This window comes from Brassica rapa, chromosome A09 (genome assembly GCF_000309985.2).
Source record: "Brassica rapa cultivar Chiifu-401-42 chromosome A09, CAAS_Brap_v3.01, whole genome shotgun sequence".
Classification (NCBI taxonomy): domain Eukaryota; kingdom Viridiplantae; phylum Streptophyta; class Magnoliopsida; order Brassicales; family Brassicaceae; genus Brassica; species Brassica rapa.
The window spans coordinates 32,827,711-32,854,547 of record NC_024803.2 but is presented as its reverse complement, the minus strand read 5'-3'; the positions used below and the strand labels follow the sequence as shown (position 1 = coordinate 32,854,547).

Sequence of the window (26,837 nt, the reverse complement as noted above, 5' to 3'; positions counted from 1 at the left end):
TAATTGATACAAAGTTAATGTGGATTAACTAATAAATAAAAATGTGCACTATATTATTATGGTAATATAATTAATAATGTGATGTATTTTTAAGATAATAATTAATAAAATTGTTAAACTGAGTGAAATATGGAAATACAATTAGTGTACTTATATTAATAACATTATTAAAAAATAATATACTTTTTTTATACTGATATTCATGTTTTCAAACAATTTTTATTTATACTGCTCTTTATGTTTCCAAACAGTATCAAAAGATACTCCAGTTTTAATAATAGAGATGTAACGATGTTTGTTATGAATAATATACAGTACGACAATGGTTTGGTCTCTTTGAATATGAGAACATGTTTATTGCAAGTCTCTTAGGTTGGAATTCTTAGCGTAATATAAAATACGGTCTCTTAGCTTTTAACTAAAAAAGCTAAGAGAGATCTCTTAAATAAGAGATATAAGAGCATCAGCAATGCTAGAAACTTTTTTTGATTCTTAAGGTAAAAAGTAGGTTAAGAAACTTTGTTAAGAAACTTGGTTAGAAATGAAGATTATTGGTAGAAACCTTTTTTGGTTCTTAGTTTTAATTTTTATTTTTTTAATTATTTGTGTAGTAAATAAAACATATAACATAGATAATTGAAAACATAAGAAAGTACAAAGTTAAAAGAAAAATTACAAAGTTGGAAAAAAAAATTACAAAGTTGAAAAAACATTAAAAATGCAAATTACAATATTTTTATTCAATTCATAAAAAGTTAAAGATAAAAAGTTATTATTCATCTCCAAATTTATCCCATAGATGTTCGATCAAATCATGTTTTAGTTGTCTATGGACTGGTCTATCCCGAACTCTAGCTCGGCGATCAAGTGCATCGAAAAGCTCAGTAGGCATCTTGACGCAAAAAGAAATATCCTGATCGTGAAATGTCTCATCTCGAGTATCCGTACGTTCTTCATCTTCGACAATCATATTATGGAGTATGATACAAGCTCTCATAATTTTTGATATCTTCGATTTACTCCATAACTTTGATGGATTTTTAATAACGGCGAATCTAGCTTGCAGGACTCCGAAGGCACGCTCAACATCTTTTCGGGCAGATTCCTGTCTTTTTGCAAATAATGAATCTTTTTCACCCTGTGGGAGACTAATAGATTTAATAAATGTCGCCCATTCCGGATAAATACCATCTGTAAGATAATAGGCCAAATCGTACTCCCTGCCGTTGACATTGTAATTGACTTTGGGAGCAATTCCGTTAATAATGTCATCAAAAACAGGTGATCGATCAAGAATATTAAGATCGTTCATAGTACCTGGAGTTCCTAAAAAGGTGTGCCATATCCAGAGGTCATAAGAAGCCACGGCCTCCAACACAATAGTTGGTTTATCTGTTCCTCGGGAATACATACCTTTCCAAGAGGTGGGGCAATTCTTCTACTCCCAGTGCATACAGTCGATGCTTCCAATCATCCCGGGAAATCCACGTTCTTCTCCCTTGTGTAGTAGCCTTTCAAGATCTTCGGGTGTTGGACGTCTTAGGTACTCATCGCCAAACAAGTCGATGATTGCGGCAGTAAAATTGTGCAAGCAATTCCGAGCTGTTGATTCACCAAGTCTGACATATTCGTCCACCGTATCAGCCCCACCCCCATATGCTAATTGACGTATTGCTGCTGTGCATTTCTGGAGCGGTGATAGACTACGCCTTCCGACTGCATCTTCCGTTGCAGCAAAATACTCCACTTCCGTAGAGAGGCGATGCACAATCCGCATGAACAATGACTTGCTCATTCGAAATCGTCGGCGGAATATATTGGAAGGATATGTAGGAGTTTCAAAAAAATAATCATTCCATAGCTGGATGTCGCCTTCTTCGCGGTGTCTTTCAATAAAAATACGTTTTTTCTGTTTTTGGGTTCGGACAACATTTCGGGGATTTCTAATAATTCTTCAAATAGAGATTCAAATTCAGCATCATCTTCATCATTTTTATGGTAATGATAATGTGATGAACCAGCCATTTGAAATGAAAAAAAAAAACTTAATTTTTAATCTGATTTTTAAGAGAGATAGAAGACGGATGAAGTTGTGAAGTAAATGTGATGAAGTTCTCTTCTACTTATAGTGTGATAGTGAGTAGATATTTTACTAGCCTATGTCTCACCCGTGATGTCATGTACCTTGTGACACTAGTTTTTTTTGTTGGGATATAGGGGTCATGGATTGCTTGTGACACGAGTTTGTTGTTTTGTTGGGATATAGGGGTCACGGGTTGCTTGTGTACAAAATTAATACTTGCCGACATCACAGCTTATAATACTTGTACAAAAACAGTCACATAAACTATTACATATTCATCCGAGCAAATTACAATAAACACAGCTTATAATACTTGTACAAAAACAGACACATAAACAGACACATAAACTAATAAACACAGCTTATCATACGAGCTTGATACAATAATACAATAATATAACATCCGAGCTTGTTACAATAATACAACATCTCATACAACATCCCATAGAACATCCAATACAACATACAATAATACATCATTGCTCTCCTAATAAACCGACCTCACCACCTAAACTATTGCATATTCATCTTCTCAAAATACCACATTATACATTGTTACTTAAACATTACAACCAAACCTATTGCCACAAGAAGAACGAACACTAAACCAACAACCATGTCAAATCTCTTGTTCAACCTAGAATTCTTGTTACCTAGCTCAGAAACAATCAACTCTAACTTAGCCACCTTCTGCTCTGTTTCATAGTCACTCATAATGGTTAGAGAGTCAACCTTTTCAGCGAGCTCAAGTGTGTGTCTATCCCTTGCTCTCATCTCCTCCATAACCGCGAGGTCCCATGACTTCCAAACAAGACACTCGCCATCATCAATGTTCTCACATGTGTAATATCTTCTGCCTGGATCAGAGCGGTTTGTAGCAAGAATAGGTTGAGCTCCACAGTAGCAGATTTGTGGGAAACCAAACTCGACTTCGGGTTGAGGAGGATACTGATGTGGTTCGGGGAACTCTGAGTGGCCTAGCTCTGCTTGATCACGCCGAATGAGCTCCTCTGTAGAGCTATACCCACTGCTGTCTCTTGAGTTCCCACCATAGTCCTCGGACTCTGATGGCTGACTATAGCTATAACGACGTCCCATTGCTCTCTTAACCTGAAAAAAATTCACCAAAACATTTTTATATGTGAGAAACCTGTGCAAATAATAGATAAAACCACACACATATTAAACATAGATAAAACATTCTCTAACATAGATAAAACATAGATAAAACATATGTGAGAAACCAGTGCAAACAAAGATAAAACATATATAAAAAAGACTGAAAGACATTGCAAGTGGAAAAAAATGCAAGATTAATATATGAACTACATTAATATTAAAGCTGAAGCAAACAGAGAGTGGTACTACAGTCATTTCAAGCATTTAAACACAGCAACTAATAAACAGGAAGCAAATAAACAGGATTCAAATAAACAGGAAGCAAATAAACTTAGAACAACAGTTCGAGTAGCTTGTTCTTCACCACTTCTTCAGCCTCACTAAGTGGTTATTTTCTTTGTAGGAGTGTGTCTAGGATTGCAAGCTTGGAGAGTCTCTCCCTCCCTGCCAAATCCTCCCTCTTGATTTCCCAAACGCGGTCATAGTCAACCTGAGCCTTTCCTTTACCACCATTCCTTCTTGCTTTTGCCGCTTTGACACCTTCCGGGCGTATATCCTCATCACCAACATTGGGGCTTGAAGGGTTGGAAGCGTCCTCACCAGTTTTCCTCTTACCATTGGCACCGGGTTTAGAAGTGTTGAGTGAAATCCATTTCTGTTCAAACCTCAACACACACCATGCATGCTCAAGGTTGAACTTTAGGGAGTAATCAGCAAAGTAGATTTCATGAGCGAGTTTCAACACATCAGTCTCACTCTGGCCGCTGCTTTGTTGTCTCTCAGCCGCTGCATACGCCCCACAGAACTTATTTGTCAGTTCATTGATCTTGTGCCACCTGTGCTTCAAGTTGAGATAACCTCTCTTGTCACCAGTAGCTTTAGCATGAGGACTTTCAGCATAGTATTCTGCAACACGTAACCAAAAAGTCCCTAACTTTTGACCATTTCCAACTATGATATCTTTAGAAGTGTTAAGCCATCCACTGATGAGGACCTCATCATCGGCTGGGCTCCATTTTTTTCTCTCCCTACGCTCCACTGGTGTCTCTTGAGATTCAGATGGAGCCTCATCATAATGTTGGCTAGCGAAGGGAGGGATTTCGGAATCTCCTATGTTGATACTAGATGGGAAACTCTCAAAGGGAAAGTTTGAATGGAGAACACTGTCATTTTGAGAGTTCAAAAGGTCCACATAGCTAGAGGACTGGCTATATGGTGCCCTTGGATCCATTTGAAAGAGAACAGAGAGGGGCGAATTAAAAAGATTGAGAATGAGAAGGTTGTTGTATGAATGAAGAGTGACAGAAGCCAAGGGATGGGGTTTTATAAGTGGAAAAATATTACTAGCAATAAGTTACTATATTAAAGACCTAACCATAAACGAGTATCCATCTAATCACAACTTATTACACTACCATCAAAGCCTAGAGGAAAATTAAATATCTGGATGTTTTCATTAAAATCAAACTTCACTTTATTCATATATAGTTCACATCAAACTAAACTAAGTGTTAAACATGAGAACTATTCTTCTAACTATTGCATTTCGGTTGAGAACAAACTAAACTCATATCACGCAAATCAATTCCATTTCAGCTACCAGGTAACATAATTAATGCTCAAAGACACAATTACAAGGAAACCACACATCACTCAATGAATTCTCAAGCAATACCCGAAGTTCTGTCATTCTATTATTTTTAAAAAATAAATCCAAACACTCAATGCAAAATACAATACCACATCAAAGAATGAATGGTGAAGACAATGAAATCAAATAATTAACAAGGGTTTTAAAAATATTTGGAATGCTGAAACACATTTTCACCAATGGGTTTTTTAAAAAATCGTGATCAAAGTTGCCATCAAACACATACATACAGCAGACATAGTTTCAATTTATTTGTATTTAAGCGACATTACAGTGTCTGTAAATCATGCTATACGAGGATAAAGAACAAGGAAACACAGTTACGAAAATAAACCATGAGATCAATCACCAATTTTAACAAAAGTTCAATCACGAACCTACAATCACATATATACGACCCTAATTTTCAATACCAATCACCAACCTCTAGCAAAACCCCTACCTTTCAATCGACAGAAACCCTAATTTTAACCCTAAAAAAAATTAGGGTTACATACAATCAAATCGAAAAACGCGGACAGAGGAGTGAGAGATACCTCGTTGACAATCGAATAGGCAGAGAGATGGGTCGAATCAGCTGTTGGTTCAAATCGGGGGAGAGATCGATGTTGACAGAGGTTCACGGCTTTGGTCTCGATTCGATATGTGAGCGGTGGATTCGGTATGTCAGACCTTGATCCGGTATGTGAGCGGCTCGATTCGGTATCTGAGAGGAGATCGCCTCGAGAGAGAGAGATAACGCCGACACTGAGAGGAGAGAAGAGAGATCGTTCGTATCACCGTCGTAGGGATACAGAGGCCTCGATAAGTAGACTTTGAGGGGTCGATTCGCCGTTGTTACAACCGGAACACGGGTTCGGTCTCAAGAGATACAGATATCGCACGGGAGAGAGACAAGGGAGAAAAGAGAAGAAAGAAGAGAGAATGGAGTTGATTTGTTTTGCTCCCTCTCACGCGTCTTTCTTTCGGTCTCGCCTAGGTGACACGTGCCTCCACAAACCACATATAAACGTTTCTTAATTAACAAACAAAATCTGCGTTTATAACCATTTTTGATTTAAATTCATCCTTTTAATTGCTAAGAAATCTCGCTATATACAGCGATGCTGTTGCTCTAAGAAACGTCTCTTAGTTTTTTAGTTAAAAACTAAAAGACTGTATTTTATATTACGCTAATGAGATCTCAGGTTTTAACATCAGTTTCTATTTCCTTCCGACTTCACAAAAAAATAATGCCAAAATTCAGTCCTTGTTGACGATATTGGAGATTTGTTTGTTATATACTTCTGAAATTTAATACCAATATGTAAATGTTGTTGGTCTGGCTACTGAAAATGTAACCCCGCCCACTGAAATTGCATATAGAGGCCAAGAACAATGATGTGTTCCACAACTTATATATCAGGTAGCTATTTATTCATAATGGACGTAAATGTCGTTTTGGCGAAAATAACTTGAAAGCAAAGGAATAAAACACAAAAAGTTTTCTTTTAGCAATCTCACATTCAAAATTAGAAGAAACCAATACTAGTATTATACTATTATATAACTGACATGAAGTTCACCAATTAGTTGAAGCTAACCTGGCTCGGGACTTGATCCAAGATATACAAGTCAAAGAACCATTATTTTAATAGGCTGTCTTAGGGCTGGACAAAAAAACCGAATCCGAAGAACCAAACCGAACCCGACCCGAAAAAGTAGAACCGAACCCGAACCGAAATTAATTAAATATCCGAACGGGTTTAAATTTTGGTATTTAAAGAACCGGAACCGAACCCGACCCGAACCGAAGTATTCCGGGTACCCGAATGTATCTGAAATTGATTTCTATATCCCCTTATATAAATATATTTTAGATTTAATGTCTATTAAAAACATTCAAAATATATAAGATATTTTTAAATTGTCTAAAATACTTGAAAATATATACTAATAGTCAAAAGTAAATGTCTAAAATAGCTAAAATATACTCAAAACATCAAAAATATTTAAAATATCTACTGATTATCTATCCAAATATTCAAACCAAATCAAATTATATGTTAAGTTTAGGTACTTTGACATATGTTATTCAAAGTTATATGTAATATAATATTTTGTTTAGAGATTTTGAGAAATTTAAAGTATATAATAAATTTTAAATTTTAAAAAATAATTTTAATGGGTTATCCGAACCGAACCGAACCCGCAAAGATCCGAACCGAACCCGAACCGAAACTTAGAAGAATGGGACTGAAATCTTTGACCCCGAAAACCCGAAATCCAAATAGATCCGAATCGAACCCGAATGGGTACCCGAACGCCCACCCCTAAGCTGTCTTATAAATCTTATATGTGAAATAAGATAACCAATAGTATATTATCTAAAACATATGAGCATTTGTATTTATTTCCAACTGATTTTAGTTGGAAACCCATACTTTTAAAAATGTTTGATAGTAAATTTTTTATAAGGCAGTTCCATTGATGTCAATAGTTAAAAATATAAAGAATGAAAGCAAGTTAGTGAGATTGGGTACCTCGGACACTAGATCAAGGATGCAATCGGATAACAACGACCAAACCTGAAAACAATCTTTGGATAAAGGATCAGAAACCTTTCTTCCCACGAACGTGAGAACCATCTGCCCATTAGGCACTATCTCTTCTGAACGCATTCTTAAGAACAACGAGAAATCATTCTTGAACTGATTCAAATAACTTTTGTAGACATCTGGAGGGGATGTATCATTGATATGGATGCTTGTATTGTTGTTCTCGAGACCATCAGGGACCTTAGAAAGCCAATGGAGACTAAAAGATGAATGAGCAAGATGAAGAGACATGCTTGGGAACAGCCTTGAATAGAAAGATTTTGGGACTCCTGACACGAAGCACTTTCCTTTGACCTCAATCTTCAGCTTCTCTAGAAAGGAAGGTACCAACTTGAAGGTAGTGTTGAAGTCGTTATGTGGAAGATCGTTCAGACAACACTCGATCTCTGGTGCGTTGAGTCGACCTTTTTGATGGTATGATTGTATTATCGTGTTGACAATCTCGGACATGGCAAACAACGTGTTTCTTCCAGAAGAACAACCAGCCACTTTGATGTATTCGAGATAGTCCAAATTCATTAACATTTCTATGAAGCTCTCTATCACCACATGTTCTATCTCGGAGAAAACACTTCTCTATAAAAAAAAACATATATCATTGTCAAAGTAAGGGATCTTGTTCTTGTATTCTTCATAAAGTGATTTAGTTACCTGATAATGAGAATTGGTATCGTAACTGTGTTCACCATTTCCCTCTTTCATACTAAGAGCATCCACCAAAGGGTCCCTGATTAACATATAAACAAACTTTTTTCAGTCAGATGGGTTAATTACAACTTGAGACCTGATTTATTTACATACCCACGTACTCATTTTACAATATGTACATCAATTCACAAAAGTGTAGAACAAAAGCATATGGTTTACCTTGAAGCAGACATGATAATGGCTTTGAGGAACTGGCTTTTGTTTAGTATTCTGTTTTACTCAAAAGCTCAGAATTTGTTATAGGTGGAAACTGAAGAAACTAAAATCATCACTTGTGGGAATCTCTAAAATTAGTGAAGATCTCGTTTGCTACAATTAGTCCTCGTAAAATTACGTCAGGCATGCAGAGAAGGTTTACCAGTCTTAGATTCTGACCAACCGGACAAAACTTTGTTGTACGTTACATTTTTATTGTGCAATTATTTTATAACAATAATAAATAATTTAAATACTTTTACTTTGGTTTTTTCAGCTTTGGGGTTCGAAGGCAATCAAAGGCTACTTCCCCGACGCTCATCCGAACTGGAAATTGATTTCGTTGTAAGTTACTATTAATTATATAAACTTTTTTTTATTACAACTTTTTATTATTTTTAAACTAATTATTAATCTAATTTGTTCTGTTACAGCAAAAATATCATTGGTCCGTAGGGATGAACGAGAGGGTGAAAAAAGCGTTTGTCGGGAAGGCGAAAGGTCGATTGTTAGCCACGGTATCCAACTGGAATGATGATTGGATCGTGAAGGGTTATGAGCAGAGAAAACCCGCTGAGCTCACCAAGGAAGTGTGGGATGGCCTCATTCGTTATTGGAACCTGCCATCGTCCATTAAAGTCTCCAACATTTGCTCCGCCTCCTGTCTAACGAAAGATGGGCATGGCAACGGGCCGATGTTTCACTCTACGGGTCAGAAACCCCACATTGGTGTCCGTTTGGATATGGTAAATATTTTAATTAATTAATTTTTTTAATATATTATAACTTTTTAAAATGTTTCTTAAATGTTCTCCCGTCTCTTAAGGATCTATATGAGGACCCACAAGAACAAGGCTGGGCAATTTGTAGATCATGGGTCCGAACAAATCTACAACGATGTGGTTGCTCGGATTGAAGACCGCCAAACCCAGCTGACCCAGCAGTCCCCCGATGGAATACCGGTCACATTATCCACACCTGAAATGGATCAGATTTACGAGAAGGTAAAAGTTTAATTTTTTTTATTATTATTATTTATTTAATCTATTTTTTTTATCACTTACATTTATCTTTTTTTTTAAAGGTTGTCTCTAAGAAAAAGGGACGTACGTTGGGGATTGGTTTTGTCAACGATGTCCCAAGGGCAACAGCGTCTTATGGTCAGTGACGGCTGATGAAATCACTCAGCTGCGTTCCGAGTTGAACTCGACGCGGTTTGCATTCACAGCTCGTATGAGTTAGTTGAGGGCTTTCTGGACCTTCTAGCGGCTGGAAATCCTCATTTGGAGACCATGTTGGCAGAGATGCTGAGACAAAATCCCGTTCTAGAGCCACCCAGCACGCATGAGGATGAGGAAGAAGTAGAGAGAAGGAGTCCAGACCTCTTCGAGGAGATGCAGAACAACAGAAAGAGGGGGGTGTTGCTAGCTCGGTAGGCGCACATGCCCCTTAGTTTTTTTTTTCTTCTTTTTATTGTATTATAAATTTGAAACTTAAATATTTATAAAATATTTTCATATGATTTCTTATTTACATTTTTAATAATTTTGAAACAAATTTAAAAATATTTTTGATTATATATTATTTTTTTAAAATAAAGAATCTAAGCAAATCCGTAGCTAAATTACGTTTAATTAGCGAGGAAATTGAAAAAATGTTAGCGAGGAATTTACTACGAAAGACACGGAGATTCGTCGTAAAGATTACGTGTAAAGAACGACGTAATCAAGCGTCTACTTTACGAGAAATTTTTTTATGTATTCTTTACGAGGAAAATGTTTACGTAGTTTTTACGAGGAAATAGTTTACGTGGCTTTTACGACGAAACCTTTCACTTTACGGCGAATTAGCGAGGAAATATATGTTACGAAGAATGTTTAACGATGAAATAGCTTTCGTAGTTATTTCGTCATAAACTCTATTTTATGACGAAATAACCACGAAAACCGTCGTTGTGAGTTCTCATTGTTGTCGTCTCTTTGGTCTAATTAAGTGGTTAAGAGGCAGCTTATCATGGGTAGTAGGATGAGTTTGTACTTATTGAGGTGGAATTATAACTGAGTTTTATATTGTATAGCGTAGAATCAAAATGTGTATCCAAATGTGTGATTCTAGATTTCTCTGTTTATAAATGTGGTTGAATCACTTGCATTGTCAAAATCATGTACTCTCATATTGACTAATAAAGAGTTGATATGTAAGCACAAAAAAAGTTATAAAATTAGATTTTTATTTTTCTAATTAAGAAATTTCATCCAAACATTATAAAATCACTAAAAACTTCTAAAATTCAAGATTTATTTTTTTCAACAACAGTAGATTTCAAATATTTTATGAAATGTCAAGTTCAGTAACACACTAAACTTTAAATGAAATTTTAAACTTCTTATTTGAATAACAATCGATTTGTCATCTAAAAACAATTCACATCAAATTTTCAGTTGAATACATATTATTCCTAATCCTTCTTAATCTATTTGATATGGACCATTGCCATTTAGACAACTTATAAATCTAGTTCTCAATGTATCTTTTTGTCGACCCTTGATATAAATGTGGGCCAAATAAATATAAGCTATACGACAATTCGTAGGCTTGGGTTTATTTGTATAATACATCTACGTACTATATACATTGATTGACGTCAACATCCTTATCTTTCCTGTTTTCGTTCATGCATCCATGATATGGATAATAACGCATGTCTTGGCTCCTTTTTATTTTTATTTAAATGAAAAATCAAGGAAGTTCTCGTTCATAAGCTCCCAAAGATGTTAGCCTGAGGTGAAAAATTAAGTTCTTTGGAACAGTGAAAAAAGCTTAATGCATGCAAATATTCCTCGTAAATTATTTTCTTTGTTTTTCACTATAAATCAACGTAATCCAGGACAATTTTTTTTTTATAATTAACTGCGTGTGTTATGTGATAAGTATAAAATCTATCTCTAATATGTAATTTTAGGTTGTCAAGTTTATCAAAACATTAGCTAATCAACTTAAAAGTGCAGTGATGGTGAATGAATCCAACAACCACAATAGCAATAATAGCCTATAGCCGTTCGTGGTGGAAACAATCATCTTTGTTGCTGATCTCAAATAAAGATCACGAACTAACAAAAACAAATTTAAAATGCAGACAGTAATTTTTTGTAAGGCAATCGGTATTTCTATTAAATATAAGTAAAGTTTGAAAAAACAAACACAAAAGATATAGGGAAAAGGTGGAAACTGCTTTTGAAATTTTATCAGCAGAGATTACGGGTCTTGGTGAAAAAGAAAGTCACTTTTCATTTTATTTTCCTGCGTGGGTGTCTGCATAAAAGTGCATTTTTATATACTATTGCTATTCATATTATTGCACTATGATTAGTGCTAAGCCGTACCCACCGGACACTGTGCATGCGGCTTAAGCAATTATAATATTTTCAGGTTGGGATGATTTTATAGACTATCCTGACATTTAGACCATCAATCATTCCCATTAAACAATTAGAAGAGTGAAATATGTTCCTCTCCAAATCTTATACACCGTGCCCATTTTGTATGTCGTTTTATCGCGCATCTGCTTTTTCATTACTAATAGTGTTTTTCACTGAGTAGTTCACTAGTTCTTTCCTGTTTTGATGTCATCTTACAATTCAACACCCTGTTTTTAATTCGTAATATGAACTATAGATACAAGGTTATTTATTTGTTTCAGACGTATATACATACTGCAACACTTCCAATTTAATTAATACAAGATTATACATTAGATTGTATTATATTCAAAATCTATAAATATGTGCTGAAAAATGTGAATTATATATTATATATATATATATATGAGGAAAAATATAGAAAATGTTATTTTGTCTCTATATATAGAAAAACAACATTTATCTATGTTTTATCTCAAAAATAAAATAAACATATTATAGATGAATACATTAGATCAAAATTTACCTCGATAATATTATTTTTTATGTTTCAAAAAATATATAAAAATTAGTTTGAGATTTTCTTAGAACGATAACATTTTTTCATAGGAAAATTATATAGTAAATAGATTTTCCGTGATATATTTAGAGTTTGGATTTTTGTAATATATATTAGTTGAGACTAAAATTGAAAACTAAGTTTTATGATGAAGATAATCAAAGACGTGTTTTAACATTATCTAGTAAATGCTTCTACTTCAATAGTGAGTAGTATGTAGGGTTTATTTGTGTAATAGGCAGATTTTAAACATAAATAAGGTGAGTGGCAATGATTTTGACACAATGCAACGTCACACATTTAGATTTCAAACTGTCCGGTTTTATCCTTGGGCTTAATAAGTCTCGAGATGCAAAAAAATAGTAAATGACTCGTGCTTTTTGTGGAGTATTTACAATCACATATAGAAACAAAGCACTTGTTCCAAATTATTTACCACATAAGTTTTAACTGTATGCAATAAAAAAGAAGAAAAAATAGTAGACATTTTAAAGTTATAGAAAGTGCACTCAAAAGAAGTAACATATGTGAATATATGTGAAGAATTGAAAGTTACAAAGTTCACATTCTATATAACCAAAATGGTGTAGAACAACCCTAGCAATTGAATAATAACAACGAAATAGCATATTACACATTGTTTAAATTTTGAAATGTCTACGATTGCATGGAAGTAGGTAATAATTACCCTATCATTTACCCAAACCTTCTATAAACTAAATCCAAAATACTAATCACTAATTCCTAAAAAGAAATATAAATCCTAACACAAATATAAAAATATGCAAATAGTACTTATGAAACATCAATAAAATAGAATAATAACAAACGAAATAACATAGTATATACTGTTCAAATTTTAAAATGTCTATGATTACATGGAATGAGATAATGCTTACCTCAACGTTAACCCAAACTTTCCATAAACTAAACTCAAAATATTAATCACTAAACCCTAAAAAAAAAATATAAACTATAATCCAAATATCACATGATATGAATCATTACTAAAATATAAACCTTAAAGTCAAATAGAATGGAGCAAAATAAATAGCATAGTACATATTGGTGAAATTATAAAATGGTTATGTTGATATGGTTATGGCTTCATGGAATGTGGTAATGCTTGCTCCAATGTCAACCCCAATAGTCCATTAATTAAACTCTATAAATCATTAAACCCAATAGGGGAATATAAACCCTAATCCAAATATCACAATATGAAAATGGTATGATTGCTCCATTGTCAACCCCAATTGTCTATAAACTAAACCTTATCAAGTAATCATTAAATCCAACACATGAATATAAAACCTTAATCCAAATATCAAAATATGAAAGTGGTAATGCTTGCCCAATATCAACCCCAATCGACCATAAACTAAACCCTAGCGACTAATCATTATATCCTACACGGAAATATAAACTCTAATCCAATATCAATTCAAATCTTCCATAAACTAAACTCAAAACTCAAAATTCAAAATATCAGACATATTCATTTTCCCTTCTACGTGAGGCATATAAAATAGACAATGTGAAAATGTAGTTGCAATCTAAAAGCAATCTACCATATTTCTCAAATGTTGCTATGCATATGGTTTTATGGAGCATGGCCCCAATGGCAACCCCGGTGGAATGTATTTCAGATGAAATAGAAACATGAAATATGTACTTTTAGAAAATAAATGTGGGATATATAAGCTAACGTGTCTGGATAGAAGAGGCCATGATGTATTTCATGGAATAAATGGTCAATAGTTGATTACAGTTATTTCATATGAAAGAGAACGAGGAAACTACGTATGGAGGAGGAGTTACCGAAGATATTTTTTCTTTTATTTTAGTTATGAATTTTAATTTTAATTTTTTGTACATTTTACCGGTTAGGGAAAAGATAATAAAGTATTATTATAGAAAAATAGCACCGTATATATAAATGTTAGGAAAATTGGTCAGACAATGAATTATATATTTTTCATAGTCTGTCTAATTTCCCTAGTAATATACTAATATGTACTCAACCAAAGGCTTACTAACTTCACTGCAACAAAAAAAAAAGAGAGAGGCGACGCTTTATTTTCTTTGATTGCACTAAAGTAATTTGGTAAAGCCAATAATGTAACGAAACATAGTTTCTACTCCAAGTTTGTTTTATTACCACTTCAGGGAAGTGACACTTGCTGAACCAATAGAAAAAGGACAAGAAATTATGTAATTATTTAAAAATTGTGAACATTAGGAGAAACAGAGAAGCGCTATTCATATTGTTCATGTTCTAAATGCAAAATCTTTAAAACAAACTTGATTCGAACATTTTAGAAGCTATACGTATTCGAACCACCAAGGAAAGGACAAAACAGAGATCGATCAATCTTCTATCCGTTAAATTTGTCCTTTCCTTACAAAACTGTGCTTGTTGGTTCGAACTCGAAGATACATACATATATAGTTATGTATATATAATATATGCACTCATTTTAGATGTGGTTATGGGATAACGACGGCGAGGGATTCTCGGCGACGGAAAATCAACTGTTTGGCGATGAATGCTTCGATCGTTTTCTGAAACTCTTCGTTTGTCAGATTATCCTCCGGAAACGGCACTTCTTCGCACTGCTTAACGGTTTCACGGCACTTCTCTGTCTCCGATCGCCGGAGCGAAGGCTTCGTCACAGTATCTTGTCTCTGTTTTTCCGATTTGCTTCTTCGATAGACTTTTGTCGGAGGAGGAGAATAATCCTTCACTACATCAGTAACCGTAACCGTTTCCTTCTCCGGTTCGGTTGTCACGTGATCTTCACGCGCCACCGTCGGAATTGAATTTGAAACCGATTCTGTTTCAGTGCCGATCATCTGTTTGTCGTAGTAAACGGTGGGCTCTTCCGGGATATCTCTAACGTCGGAAGAACTGGCGCGATTCTCACCGGATCTGATGAACACGTCGTAGATATCCGCCTCTCCTCCGCCGTCGCCACCGCTGGAGAAGACGGTGGATTTGGTGGTGAGAAGGGCGACGACGATGGAGTTACCGAGGACGAAGATGAAGAGAGGAGAGGAGACGACGCAAGCGAGACGACGGAGAAACTCGCCGGAGATACGAGCGGCGAAAGGAAGGGAGGAGAAGATCCAACAGAGCAAGAGAAGAGCAAGGCAGATCTCTGCTGCGCGGAAGAGGAAACCAATGCGCTGGAAACGATGCAGCGCCTTGGCTTTCTCTGCTTTCACGTTGGCGAAAGAGATCGAATCCATTTTTCTCGATCAGATAGAGAAATGTGAGAAGACTGAGAGAAAGTAGTTAGAAGAAGGAAGGAAGTGGACCCATGCATCTCCCCAAGCGTCTCTTTTTATAGACTTTCTTTCCCCTTTTTTGTTTTCTTTCAAATAATTGTTTTTTTTTTTGGCTAAAATTTGTCAAATCATTGTTTTAGGGGTCTAATTTTGAATTGGTATGATTATTAAACACAACAATTGTTGACCTTTCAATTCTGAAATTTTCTGTTAAAAGTTAAGTGTCAAAAGTAAAGGTTAGTATAAATTCAAGTGTATGATCACTCCAGGATAATAAAATAAAAGTAAACTCATATATTCAAGAAAATTTATATTGTGTGTTTGAACAATTTCACAGAGAAATAAAAAAGTTTGAACGAGTTAAGCTGTTATTAAACAAAACAGAGAGTAAATTAAGAAAGAGTAAATTGGACCGGGCAAAATGAAATAGTGATGTAAGAATGAATCACGTTTTCACGTGAACCGTATGGAATCCGTATATCTACCGATCTGATTACCACTTTGCTCTTTTCTTTCCTTCACCAACATTTTGGTATATTAAAAATTCAGACAAAAAAAACATTTTGGTATATATTATTACCACAAAGAAACTGATTATTTATATATCTCCCGTGCATCTCACCGTTTCATTAAAATGACACGCTACGATTTCTTTCAAAACCAGTTCTACTTTTTGTACATTTTCTATCAATAGCACAACATTAAATAGAACGGTTTAATTATACCCCTTAACAGAGAGCAAGTTTGATTTTGTTTAACGATTGATAAAACCATATACAGTATGTTATTTTCCAAAATGCATATAATCTCGACTCTTTCAAATTATATGTACATATATACTTTGGAGTGAGGTCACCTGACCCAGAAAACTTTGGTAAATTTACTATATATTTTCTACCGAAACGGTATTATGATTCCATTTTTATTTTTTTAGTTCGGTTTGTTGTATTTATATATATGCATATATAGTGAACTTGTAGGATATATCTATTTTCAGAATATATTTCATGTTAAAAATAACTTTATGTAATAATTGATTTTGCACCCGATAACAAAATATACTAACGCATAATAATTGTTACGAACATTGAACAATTAACTATCGTGCAGCAGGCCAGATATAAGTGACAAATTATAATAGAAACATCTTGTTTTGAATTTTACTTTCTCAGAAATAAAACAAATCTAGCAGTCGACTCTACGGATATTCTAAATAAACAGATATTTAATTGTATCTTGTTTTTGTTTAGCGCCTATACTCTCATACATGCAAATTGCCATAATCCCATTCGATAAAACTAATTATCACATGCAGAGGCGTGTCTACAGTGTATTAAAAAAGGCATTCGTCTCAGGCCCCCGATTAATATGACTGTTTTTAGGGCCCTAAAATTTAAAATAATTTTTAGTATAGTGGTTTAGACTTATTTAAAAAAAAAAACATTTCTACGAAAATTAATTAATTCATTTTTTGAATTCATGTATTTTTTTCTATATGACATAATATAACATATTTACGTTATAAACTCATTCTTTTACAATATTAGACTTGTGTATTTGGTGAAAATAATATATCATATTAGAAAATTATTTTTAATACGGTTGTAAATAAATTTATTTTTAAAACTTGACTTAGGCCCCTAAAACTCTTCGCACGGTACTGATCACATGTGCATGAAAATAAGAACGGCGCTTACTCAACTACTAATAAACAAATATGACTATGATTAGCTTACACGTAATATCGCATTTAATACGGTCACATGGTTCCGAGAAAGATTCTACAGATAATTAAACTGCCATAAATCACGTGTGTATAAAAATACTGTACATTGCTTCATTTTCATGTATTGTAGAGATACCTACGGACTTTTGTCTCAAAGTCTATTGTCCGAATTCTTCTCTAGGTTACATTTTACATTTACAATTACAAGGTTGTGTTTACAAATACACACACATATCAATAATTAACAAAGAGAAACAGACACACTACTTTCGTTGGTCGGCATGAACTAATATATTAGGTGAGGCCAAATGTAAAGTTATTCGGCTAAAAGATCCAAAGAATGCTTTGAGTCGCTTTAATTTATAATTAGAAGCCATATTGATCAACATGGAAAAATAGTTAGTGGATAATAAAGATTGGTCGACTGGTATCTTTAATGTTCATCTTTCTTTAGTTTCTGCCCATAAGTTCCACTTACATGCGTTTTTATTTGTTCATACAAACCACACACATGCATGCACGACTAGGGTTGCTCGTGTGTGCTAATTTTATGGGTCTGGACTGTCTGGCAGTAACTTGGTACTAATATATAACAAATCGTAGGAGTAAAGAACTTCTAAAAGTTGAGTCATTTTGTTGCTATGGAACTCACAACGAGTGCAAATGTGCATATTAGTTTATATTTCAAAAATAAGCATCTTTATTGAAAACAAAAAAAAGGGTAGGAATCACTGATATGGTTTACTTGTTCGGGGTCGTGATTCAATAGTTGACCACTACTCAAAGCTATATTGACATAGCTACATTAATTTGAGTATAGCCCAGAGATGGAAAACACCATCATGATATTCAAGAACGATTTGACATAAAACGACACTATGTTATCTGTATACATTTCCGAACTCATAGCATTTTGTAATAAATTTTCAAAACATTACCGGGTCATGGTCAATCTCTGCCAAAACTGTACTTTGAAGATTTGAGTTTGACAGCCTGATGGACGCATCTTGCTCTCTTATTTAAAAATTCTTTTGTAGAACGATACAGAGTTTGTATCTCCCGCGGCGTGTGGCAATCGTCACTCCGCCCATTGTATCCACTTTCACCCATACTTGCACTCTTTTTAGCCACACTTCAAGGTATATCATTTTTCACAGGTTTTTTCAATTTATGGAATTATATGAAAAACTTGGATGATATGAATGCAAATCTTTTGTGGATTTCAAATGCGATGTGACGTGGTATTTACTTTTATTTCTCGTAGACTAAGATCGTATATCTGTTCCATTAACACAACTGGTGACTCTAAAATCAAAAGAGAAACCCAAGTGGAACTACAAAGAGGAGAAAACATTCTTGTGGTATGAGCCATATATTCCTACAGATTAAATTCAAATCATCTACTGTCTACAATATTTTGGTACTAGTTATAAGCTTTATACCGCCATATAATATATATATATATATATAGGTATAACTTTCATTTCGTAAATTTTAAGATACAATATCATCAAATACATGGTGCATGGTTTCAAAAAAATCATCAAATACATGTTTTTGTTTATAATATAAATTAATCAATGTGTTTCTTGACTACTACTTAATGATATCATGTGTCCAAAAGAAGTTAGGTTAAATAGGTTACGATCACACCATAACAGTAACAATGTGTAAAGCTAGCTAGAAGAACCATTTTACACATTTAACCTGAGTATTTCAATGCCAAAAAGAAATGGCCAAGAATCTAATCTGAAAGCATACGTAAAGCAGCTAGTTTAATCTGATAACAATTGGTCAAATATAAAGAATACTCTCCTTTATGTCATTATCTTATATATTTTCGAAAACATACGTAGAAAATTCTTCAAGTCATATTCGATCTATTATGTATATTTATATATTAAATATCTAAAATGTATTATACGTTATATAACTTATGTTGAACATACCTCAGGGCATATTATATACCTTCATATTTGTTTATCTGATCTTTTATCAATATGTTATGCTATATAGTTATATATATCCAAATTTTAGTTCATATGCTGATATGCATATGTATGTACAGAATTCCACAGAAAGCAACATTGTTATAAAACGCTGAAACATTTATAATATTCTTCAGAATAAAACTACGTGTACAACGCGTTCTCACTCGTTATATTACTTTATCCAATACATTTTCAAGAAACATACGTGGAAAATTCTTCAAGGCATATTCGATCTATATTACATATACTGTATATCTAAAATGTGTCGTACGTTATATAACTTACATAAATACTTTAGGCATATTTTACTTTCATATTTGTATATCAAAATTTTATCAGTATGTTATGTTATTTATATATAATTTATAACTCCAAATTTTAGTTCATATGCATATAGTATACAGAATTCCACAGATACTAGCAACATTGTTCAAAAACGCTTAAAAATTATAATATTCTTTAGAATAAAACGACGTGTACAACGCTTTCTCACCGTTGATACATTATTTATTTATATTCGAATTTTAACTTTTCACATTTTCATGTCAACATGACAGATTCCTTTATTCCTCCAAAGTCCAAAGAAATAAAAGCAAAAATGTGTTCCCGTTTATCCGAGATGATTATGCTAGGTCTCTAATGGGCCTCATGCGAGGTAACAAAAGCCCATTATTTTGGTTCAATATCGGTTTACCCATTTATTCCACCAAGTGGAGGTAGAAAAAATATACCAATAAAACGCGCCAGAGGATTACCTCATTTCGAGCAAACAACGTTCAACGCGACTTGAATGTTAATTTTCAGAGCCATAGTTCGATCATCGCTCCCTCGTGGGTTTTCCTGTCGCTAGGATCTATGACCGTTTTAGTCAAGAGATTTGCTAGCAATGACTTGTCGGAGCTCTGGAACGAGTTGGTCTCCCGCGGTCGGATCGAAGCCATCTTTAATCGTTTGGTTAGTTAACGGAAGTGTCTTTGATGCACACAAATGCCTCACTAAGTGTTGTGTGTGTGTTTCTTTAACTGTTCTTTAATTAATGACAGAGAAAATGGGTTGTGTCTGCTCTATTTGCTTCCATCATCATTCTTCTGCGGCATGATGGTACTGCGTTGTGGGCAATCATTCGTTCCGTTTCGAATTCAGCTGTCTGTATTCCTCAAACGTTTACTTAACCAAGCGAGGCCTGCTACAACCTCGCGAACTGATCCCGGGATGCCATCTTCCCATGCCCAGTCCATGTCCTTCATATCTGTGTTTGCGGTTTTGTCTGATAAAAGCAAACTTGAACCGAGACATCCATTGTTTCCACTACCAACGGTTAAGACAGATTGGTCAATGTTATTATTGTGCAGTTATGGAATGGCTTGGAACCAACGAAGTCTCCCTGTTCCTAAGCATGCTCATCCTCGCATTGGGTTCATATTTTGTAAGTGTTTCAACTATTCGATTCGCATGCTTTTAAACTCATTTAGTTTCTTGGTAAACCAATTTGCATTGATCTCTCCCTCTGCAAATGTGCAGATACGGTTAAGGGTTTCTCAGAAACTTCACACAAGCAATCAAGTGGTAGTTGGTGGGTTGATGGGTTCTGTTTTCTGCATCTTTCGGTACAAAACGTGGAACTTGCTTCTTCTTGAAGCCTACGAGTCATCTCTATTACTCCAACTATATGTGTTTCTGGTTGCATCTGCATATACGCTAGCTTTTGCAGCCTACGTTGTACTCAACTGGTTCAGACACGATAGATGAGCATAACCTTTTTAACTTTCCATATCTGCTTAAAATATCTACCAAACCATAAGGTCGTTTGTGAAAGTTTCAAATGTAGGCAACCCACGCATTTGAGACTAGAGAGCAAACATTGAATGTTAGTGAATGTGTATGCGACCGCAAAAAAAACGAAACATGTGTGTTGTAGCTACTCGTGAGCTATACATCCTCTTGAACGGTTAAAACAAATAACCAAACATGTATATATTTTCTATTCACAAGGCGTGCTAAACGTCTTGCATCTTATTTCTCTTTGCCCATATCAAACAAACACCCATTATGGAGACAAGAGGGCTTACTTAATCATCCTTGAGAGTCTGTGATGCTTCTGATGATGGTCGGGACGCAGGAATGTAAGACCATGCCAATGCTGCGCTTCCTAGGGTAATAGTTGTTGCAATAGATCCCCATATCCATCTCTGCCTCTTCTTTCTCTTCTGTCTCTCTCTTCGTGCCACCTCTGTTATCAACAAGGTTCGTGATCAGATCCATAGAACCAAGAAAAACAGAAATGACATATTAATTTGAGTTTCTTTTTTACCTATGGCTTCTTGGTTTCGTTGAGACATTTCCCGGTTCACAGCTTCGTAGTAGTGCACACGGTCAGACAAACGTGTGATCTCAAAGTTCTTAGTTTCGAGCATAGCTTCCATCTCCATCTCTACCTCCGCCTTAGCCATACCTCTGCCTAAGGAGTCGGAGACAAACCTAGCAACCTCGAGCTGGCAGCGTAGTTCTTCTGAAAGGTTCATGTTGCTGGTGGAGGTGGTTGGATCAATAGGAACGAACACACCAACCTGGGCCAACTGCTCACGGAGCATCTGCCAGTGTGTTTGCATCCGCTCCAGCGCCTCCTCTGTTTGTTTTCTCTTCTCGATTTCCATTAGTAAACTCAGCCTTATCTCCCTAAGCTCAGTTTCATTGTTGTTAACTGAACTCTGCATTCCACTGTCGCTTGATAGCTCTGGAAGACCAAAAAGTAAGACCTTTAACGTTAAGAGTATTAGATAAATCACAAAACAGTTACAACCATACTACCCAGGGAACGCTAAGATCATAAGCATTAGAAACGTACCGTCCCAAGCATCATAAAACTCTCCCACAGGGGTAGCAAGTCTGTGTGAGCCTTCCTCTCCTGCATCGGTGTTACTTGTGAAGCTTGCTGACTCACCCGGGTCATAGAAATCTTCAGACTCACTCTCCTTATCTACCTTGGCAGTGAAAGGCTCCGGCAGATTGTTCTCCCATTCTAAATCATTATTGGCAGCACTATCCAATTCCAACTTTCCATTACCAAGTTTCCCATCAAAACTAAAGTCTCCAACTTGGCGATCATAAACACCATTGGCATAATCCTCTTCAGTAGCCTCGCTGATAGGAAACGAGAAGGAGGTGGACTTCCTCCGAGGCGAAACCTTCACATCAGCACCGCCAGTAACACCTTCATCTTCAAGGGGCTTCTGTTGGGAAGCCACGTTAGCCTCGGAAGAGCTTTTCAAAAGACGAGGACCGCGTGATTTGTGGTTGATGATATAAGGCGACGGTGGGAAGGAAGATGAGGATGGAGAGTTAGGTAGAGGGATAGCATCAGGAGTGGCGTAGAGAGCCGGTGACATCTGAGGACGAGTGCCATTCTCCAGCTTAGATAACGGTGGCTTTGAATAATGAAGCGAAGGAGACGTGGAAGCAGCACCTGGCTCTAGCATTCTATCCAAAGCAATTGCAGAGAAAGTAGGCATCGTGGCTCTGCAATCATCAATACGAGATGAAAACCACACAACGTTGTTATTCATTTCAATCGAAACAAACCGAAGATACAATTGACAATCGCTACCACTAAACCACAACAAAGACAGCTCACGAAAAGGTCAATTCGAGAAGTCAATCGAATCTCCCAAACGCAAACACCTATAAGATTCAAATCTAAACGATAACTAATTTTCCAGAAATCAAACGGTAATTCTCGTGGCGTAAGAGAACGATTACCTCGCGCGAGAAGAAGATCTCAACGGAAGAAGCTCAAAAGGATCTAATTCAACGGTTGTTAGACGGAAGCGAGACGACGACGGTGAAGATTGGTTGAAGAGGAAGGAGAGGGGTGATACGGCATCGTATAAGAGATGCAGAGGAGGAGGGAAGAAGCTTAACCTCTTCTCCAAGGCTTTTTTTTTTTAATCGCAAACGATACTTCTTCTTCTGCTTTGCCTCTCCGCAAATATTTGATTTTGTTTTTTCTTGGCGACTAATTTTCTGAACAAATTCGTTATTTTATATACTAAATCCCTGAATTAATCCTCGTCGAACATTTTACACAAACGTGTCTTCTAGAAAGACTTGCAAAAGACGTATTTAGCCTCCGAGGTTATGACTAACGAGATTGGTCGGCGTGATAAAGAGGGGGTATTTTTTGTAAATAATTCAACGGTGGTAGGGTTTCGAGAACAGTTCCTTACCATGTCGTGAGGGGATCTTGTTAAGTGTGGGTCTTATTCTTATATGAACGGGTCCTATCTTAAATACGTCATCAGAGCGAGAACGTGGCAACATTAGGTCCTAAAACCAAATTTTGGTTGTTTTAGCTTTTATGGCCCAGTTTGTCTGTTCACGAATCTGTAAAGCCCGATTTGAAAACTATTTTATAAGTTGCTTTTGTTTTCTTCTTAGCTGGAATTTGATATTTTAGAGCCATTTCATAAACGTGACCCATGTGAACACGTTTACACGAGTATTCAGATTTGTTAAAAAAAAACAAAATAGTTTTTAAAATATGGTCTTCAGAATGAAGGAGACTGACTACCTCACTCATTATTATAATCTTTTCTAATAAGTTTACTATTTCATCAGAAGAAAAACTCAAATGTTTTTGGCTTTTGCCATTGAGATTTTGAAATTTGAAACTTTCCTCCTTTTTTTTTTGATCAAATAAATGTATGGATTCGAGCCTGGGAAGAGCAGAACTTTACCGGAGACAACTTTACCAATTAGTCTACCTTAGAGCATGATTATCGGCGTATCTTAGGTATTAAAACACGAAAATTAAATCAAAATAAGTTAAAAACGATGAAGACGTTTGTTAATTAAGAAGTGTTTTATGCACGTCCTTAAGGGCACGTGTCATCGGTAGAGAGCAAGACCGAACGGGGTAAGGAAAGTCGCGTGAACTGTGTGTAAATCATTTTCTTCGTCTCCGTTCTCTCCTTCTCTCTCTCCTCGGCGACTTCACCAGAGCACATGATCTCGGCCGATTTCAACCGACCCCTCACTCCACGGAGTGATCTCCGCCGATTTCTACCCACCCCTCACTCCACACCGATCCGTTCTCTCGTGGTCTCTCAGTTGACGACGATCTCTCCGTTCTCGTAATCATTCACATCGTCTCCGTTCTCTCGTGGTCTCTCAGTCGACGGCGATCTCTCCGCCGATTTCAACCGACCACTCAGTCCACCGATCTCTCCGCCGAATCGATTGTAAACCAGGTATCTCTCACTCCTCTGTCCTCCGTTATATGATTACTATTTAACTAAGAACCTAAAAACGTATCTACCAATAATCTACACTCTTATGCAAGTATCTTAACATTGTCTCTTAATGCTCATATATTAATAAACTATCCTAAGAAACTAAATCTTGGTCCTAGCAATAAGGATGCTCTTAGTCAGCTAAACTTTCCTCCTTTATTTTAATTTTTTATAACAGAAACTAAAGGTATGAAATCAAGATTATAGAACCTGATTCAAAGCAAACAACTCTGGACCTCCTATATCAGCAACTACCAGTTGATTTGATTCTCATCAACAAATCGTTTACTTTTCCTTTCTAAAAACCAAGTTATTAAACCATAATAAGCTCATGAACCTTGAATTTATATTATTCGTGTAGGCAGTAACTCAATGAAAGTGTACTAAACAAACCTTTTTTAATACATCAATTCATAAAACATGAGAAATTCATAGTTTTGAACTTTTGATCCATCTTTTGAATAGAACCAAGAACTATTTTTCTTCTTTTTTCAATAGATAATATATATAAAAGAAATACAAGTCTTTATTCCTCTTCCTCCATGATTCTATCTATAATGAATCACCGGTGCGTTAGAATTAGGATCCCACACACCTCCTTCCTTAACATACGCCATATACCTCGCAAACTCTGGTTTCGCCGTGGCCAAACTCTTCTTGGTTTTCTTCTTCTTCTTCTGAAAACGTACGTCGAAGAAACTTAGCAAGGGATGAACAGAACCACCGGTTGGTTTCACCGTCGGTGTCTTCTTCACCTCCTCTTGAACCGGGTTTCTTGAATTACCATAAACACTAGCCGGAACGCTCGTGACCCGCTTCAACTTCGGTTCATCTTCCACGAGCTTTTCGTAGCCGCCGTGGACTTTCCTGGTGCTCATGGCTCTAAACATGGTTGTATGATGGGGAAAAAAAGTTAATGAGTTTTTCTTCTTTTCTTGGTTAGGTGTGTTCTTGAATCTTTCTCTTGGTGGTTGTGTTTATTTAAGTATGTAGGCCAAGTTTGCTTTATGATATGAAAAGAAAAATAGTAGATCTGTTGACTTTTATATTTGTGTAGATCTCCAACTAATAAAATTAAATATGTGTATAGTTTAATAAAAAGCATGTGTTAGTGACTTAGTATTACATGGTGTATACATTTTAACCTATTTAATCGCCGGTCAAATGTGTTTTATGCTGACTATTATACGTCTACATCGTCTAGACAAATTGAAATGGAAAATGGCTTTAGTGTTTAGACTAACTTGTCGTGTGTAAAACTAACTTTATTTGTCTCCTCCAACAACTTATTATTATTAGAACCAAGAAAAAAACGTTGCAACTTTATAAATTTGACTCGAAAGAAGATTACAACAACTTACAGAACTTACAAGATCAAAAGAAACCTCTCAGAAACCATCTGCAAAGAAATATAGGAAGCATTTGTTTCCAAATCCAGATGGACTTGACTGATCATATTAATTCTCCTTGTTTTATAACCTTTTTTGAAGTTAGACATGGTCGTGTCTAAAAGGATGGGAAAGCTCTTTTTAAAATCAGATTTTTCCATTTTCAAATAGAGCAGAACACTGATTACAACATTGCCATAGTCGGTGCGTCTCACAGTCACAGCATGCTGCGTTAAAAATAGATGAGATAACACAAAAGCTAAACATCTTGTAAGAAAGAAGCAATAATCATACACTAGGAAGACTCGGTAATAAGATTGCTGTATGTAACTCAATTTCAGTATGTTGCAACAGAACAAATATTTTGTAATAGAGAAGCAAAAACCATTTTTGATCGACGCAAGTTCTTCTTGGTGTTCGTCTTTTGCTAAGAAGTGTTGCTTTCTGGTTCTCTATTCCTCGCCATCTTCAAACCAACCAGGAATAACCACAAATCAAGAAAAGACATGTATAAACTTCTTGACCAAACATTAAGTCCACAGTTTTGAGTACGCTTTAACAGTTTAACTAAATCGCTATGGCAAGTATGAACCAAATATATAACGACGCTAAATTCGGACCGTACGATGTCCCTGGTTTGGGCTTCCACAATACAATATGAATGAAGATTAAGCCTATATTTTTTTTCAAAACAGTCAAACTAATTTAAAAAATCGCTAGAAGGAGGGGTCGAACCTCCGACCTTGTGGTTAACAGCCACACGCTCTAACCAACTGAGCTATTCCAGCTAATTTGATTTGTGTTGTCTTAATACAAAATTAT

The 26,837-nt window shown here is 35.5% G+C and overlaps 6 protein-coding genes and 1 non-coding gene across 7 annotated transcripts; 1 reads left to right on the top strand and 6 right to left on the bottom strand.

Moving 5' to 3' along the window:
* Positions 1-772: 772 nt before the first annotated feature.
* On the bottom strand, positions 773-1,795 carry LOC108869686. Its single transcript, XM_033278494.1, has 2 exons — positions 1,456-1,795; positions 773-1,317 (listed from the first exon to the last, which is right to left on the bottom strand). The coding sequence occupies exons 1-2, from the start codon at positions 1,793-1,795 to the stop codon at positions 773-775; spliced, it is 885 nt and encodes a 294-aa protein (XP_033134385.1).
* On the bottom strand, positions 1,171-14,287 carry LOC103841099 (salicylate/benzoate carboxyl methyltransferase). Its single transcript, XM_033281139.1, has 3 exons — positions 8,102-14,287; positions 7,376-8,026; positions 1,171-3,193 (listed from the first exon to the last, which is right to left on the bottom strand). The coding sequence occupies exons 1-3, from the start codon at positions 8,186-8,188 to the stop codon at positions 2,639-2,641; spliced, it is 1,293 nt and encodes a 430-aa protein (XP_033137030.1). The 5' UTR covers positions 8,189-14,287; the 3' UTR covers positions 1,171-2,638.
* A 242-nt stretch (positions 14,288-14,529) lies between these two features.
* On the bottom strand, positions 14,530-20,064 carry LOC103841013. Its single transcript, XM_009117523.3, has one exon. It carries the CDS (start codon positions 15,581-15,583, stop codon positions 14,822-14,824), a length of 762 nt encoding a protein of 253 aa, XP_009115771.1. The 5' UTR covers positions 15,584-20,064; the 3' UTR covers positions 14,530-14,821.
* Positions 19,068-21,466, top strand: LOC117127821 (lipid phosphate phosphatase epsilon 1, chloroplastic). Its single transcript, XM_033278493.1, is given in 4 exon segments — positions 19,068-19,109; positions 20,060-20,293; positions 20,383-20,480; positions 20,482-21,466. Coding segments are annotated over 4 exon segments (981 nt in total). The 3' UTR covers positions 21,089-21,466.
* LOC103841012 lies at positions 21,163-23,369 on the bottom strand. The gene is made up of 4 exons (XM_009117522.3): positions 23,096-23,369; positions 22,185-22,855; positions 21,651-22,073; positions 21,163-21,569 (listed from the first exon to the last, which is right to left on the bottom strand). The coding sequence occupies exons 2-4, from the start codon at positions 22,846-22,848 to the stop codon at positions 21,409-21,411; spliced, it is 1,248 nt and encodes a 415-aa protein (XP_009115770.1). The 5' UTR covers positions 22,849-22,855; positions 23,096-23,369; the 3' UTR covers positions 21,163-21,408.
* A 1,584-nt stretch (positions 23,370-24,953) lies between these two features.
* On the bottom strand, positions 24,954-25,811 carry LOC103841010. Its single transcript, XM_009117520.3, has one exon. The coding sequence runs from the start codon at positions 25,515-25,517 to the stop codon at positions 25,176-25,178; it is 342 nt and encodes a 113-aa protein (XP_009115768.1). The 5' UTR covers positions 25,518-25,811; the 3' UTR covers positions 24,954-25,175.
* A 918-nt stretch (positions 25,812-26,729) lies between these two features.
* Positions 26,730-26,803, bottom strand: TRNAN-GUU. Its single transcript has one exon. It is a non-coding gene; the product is annotated as a tRNA-Asn (tRNA).
* Between the last annotated feature and the right edge of the window lie 34 nt (positions 26,804-26,837).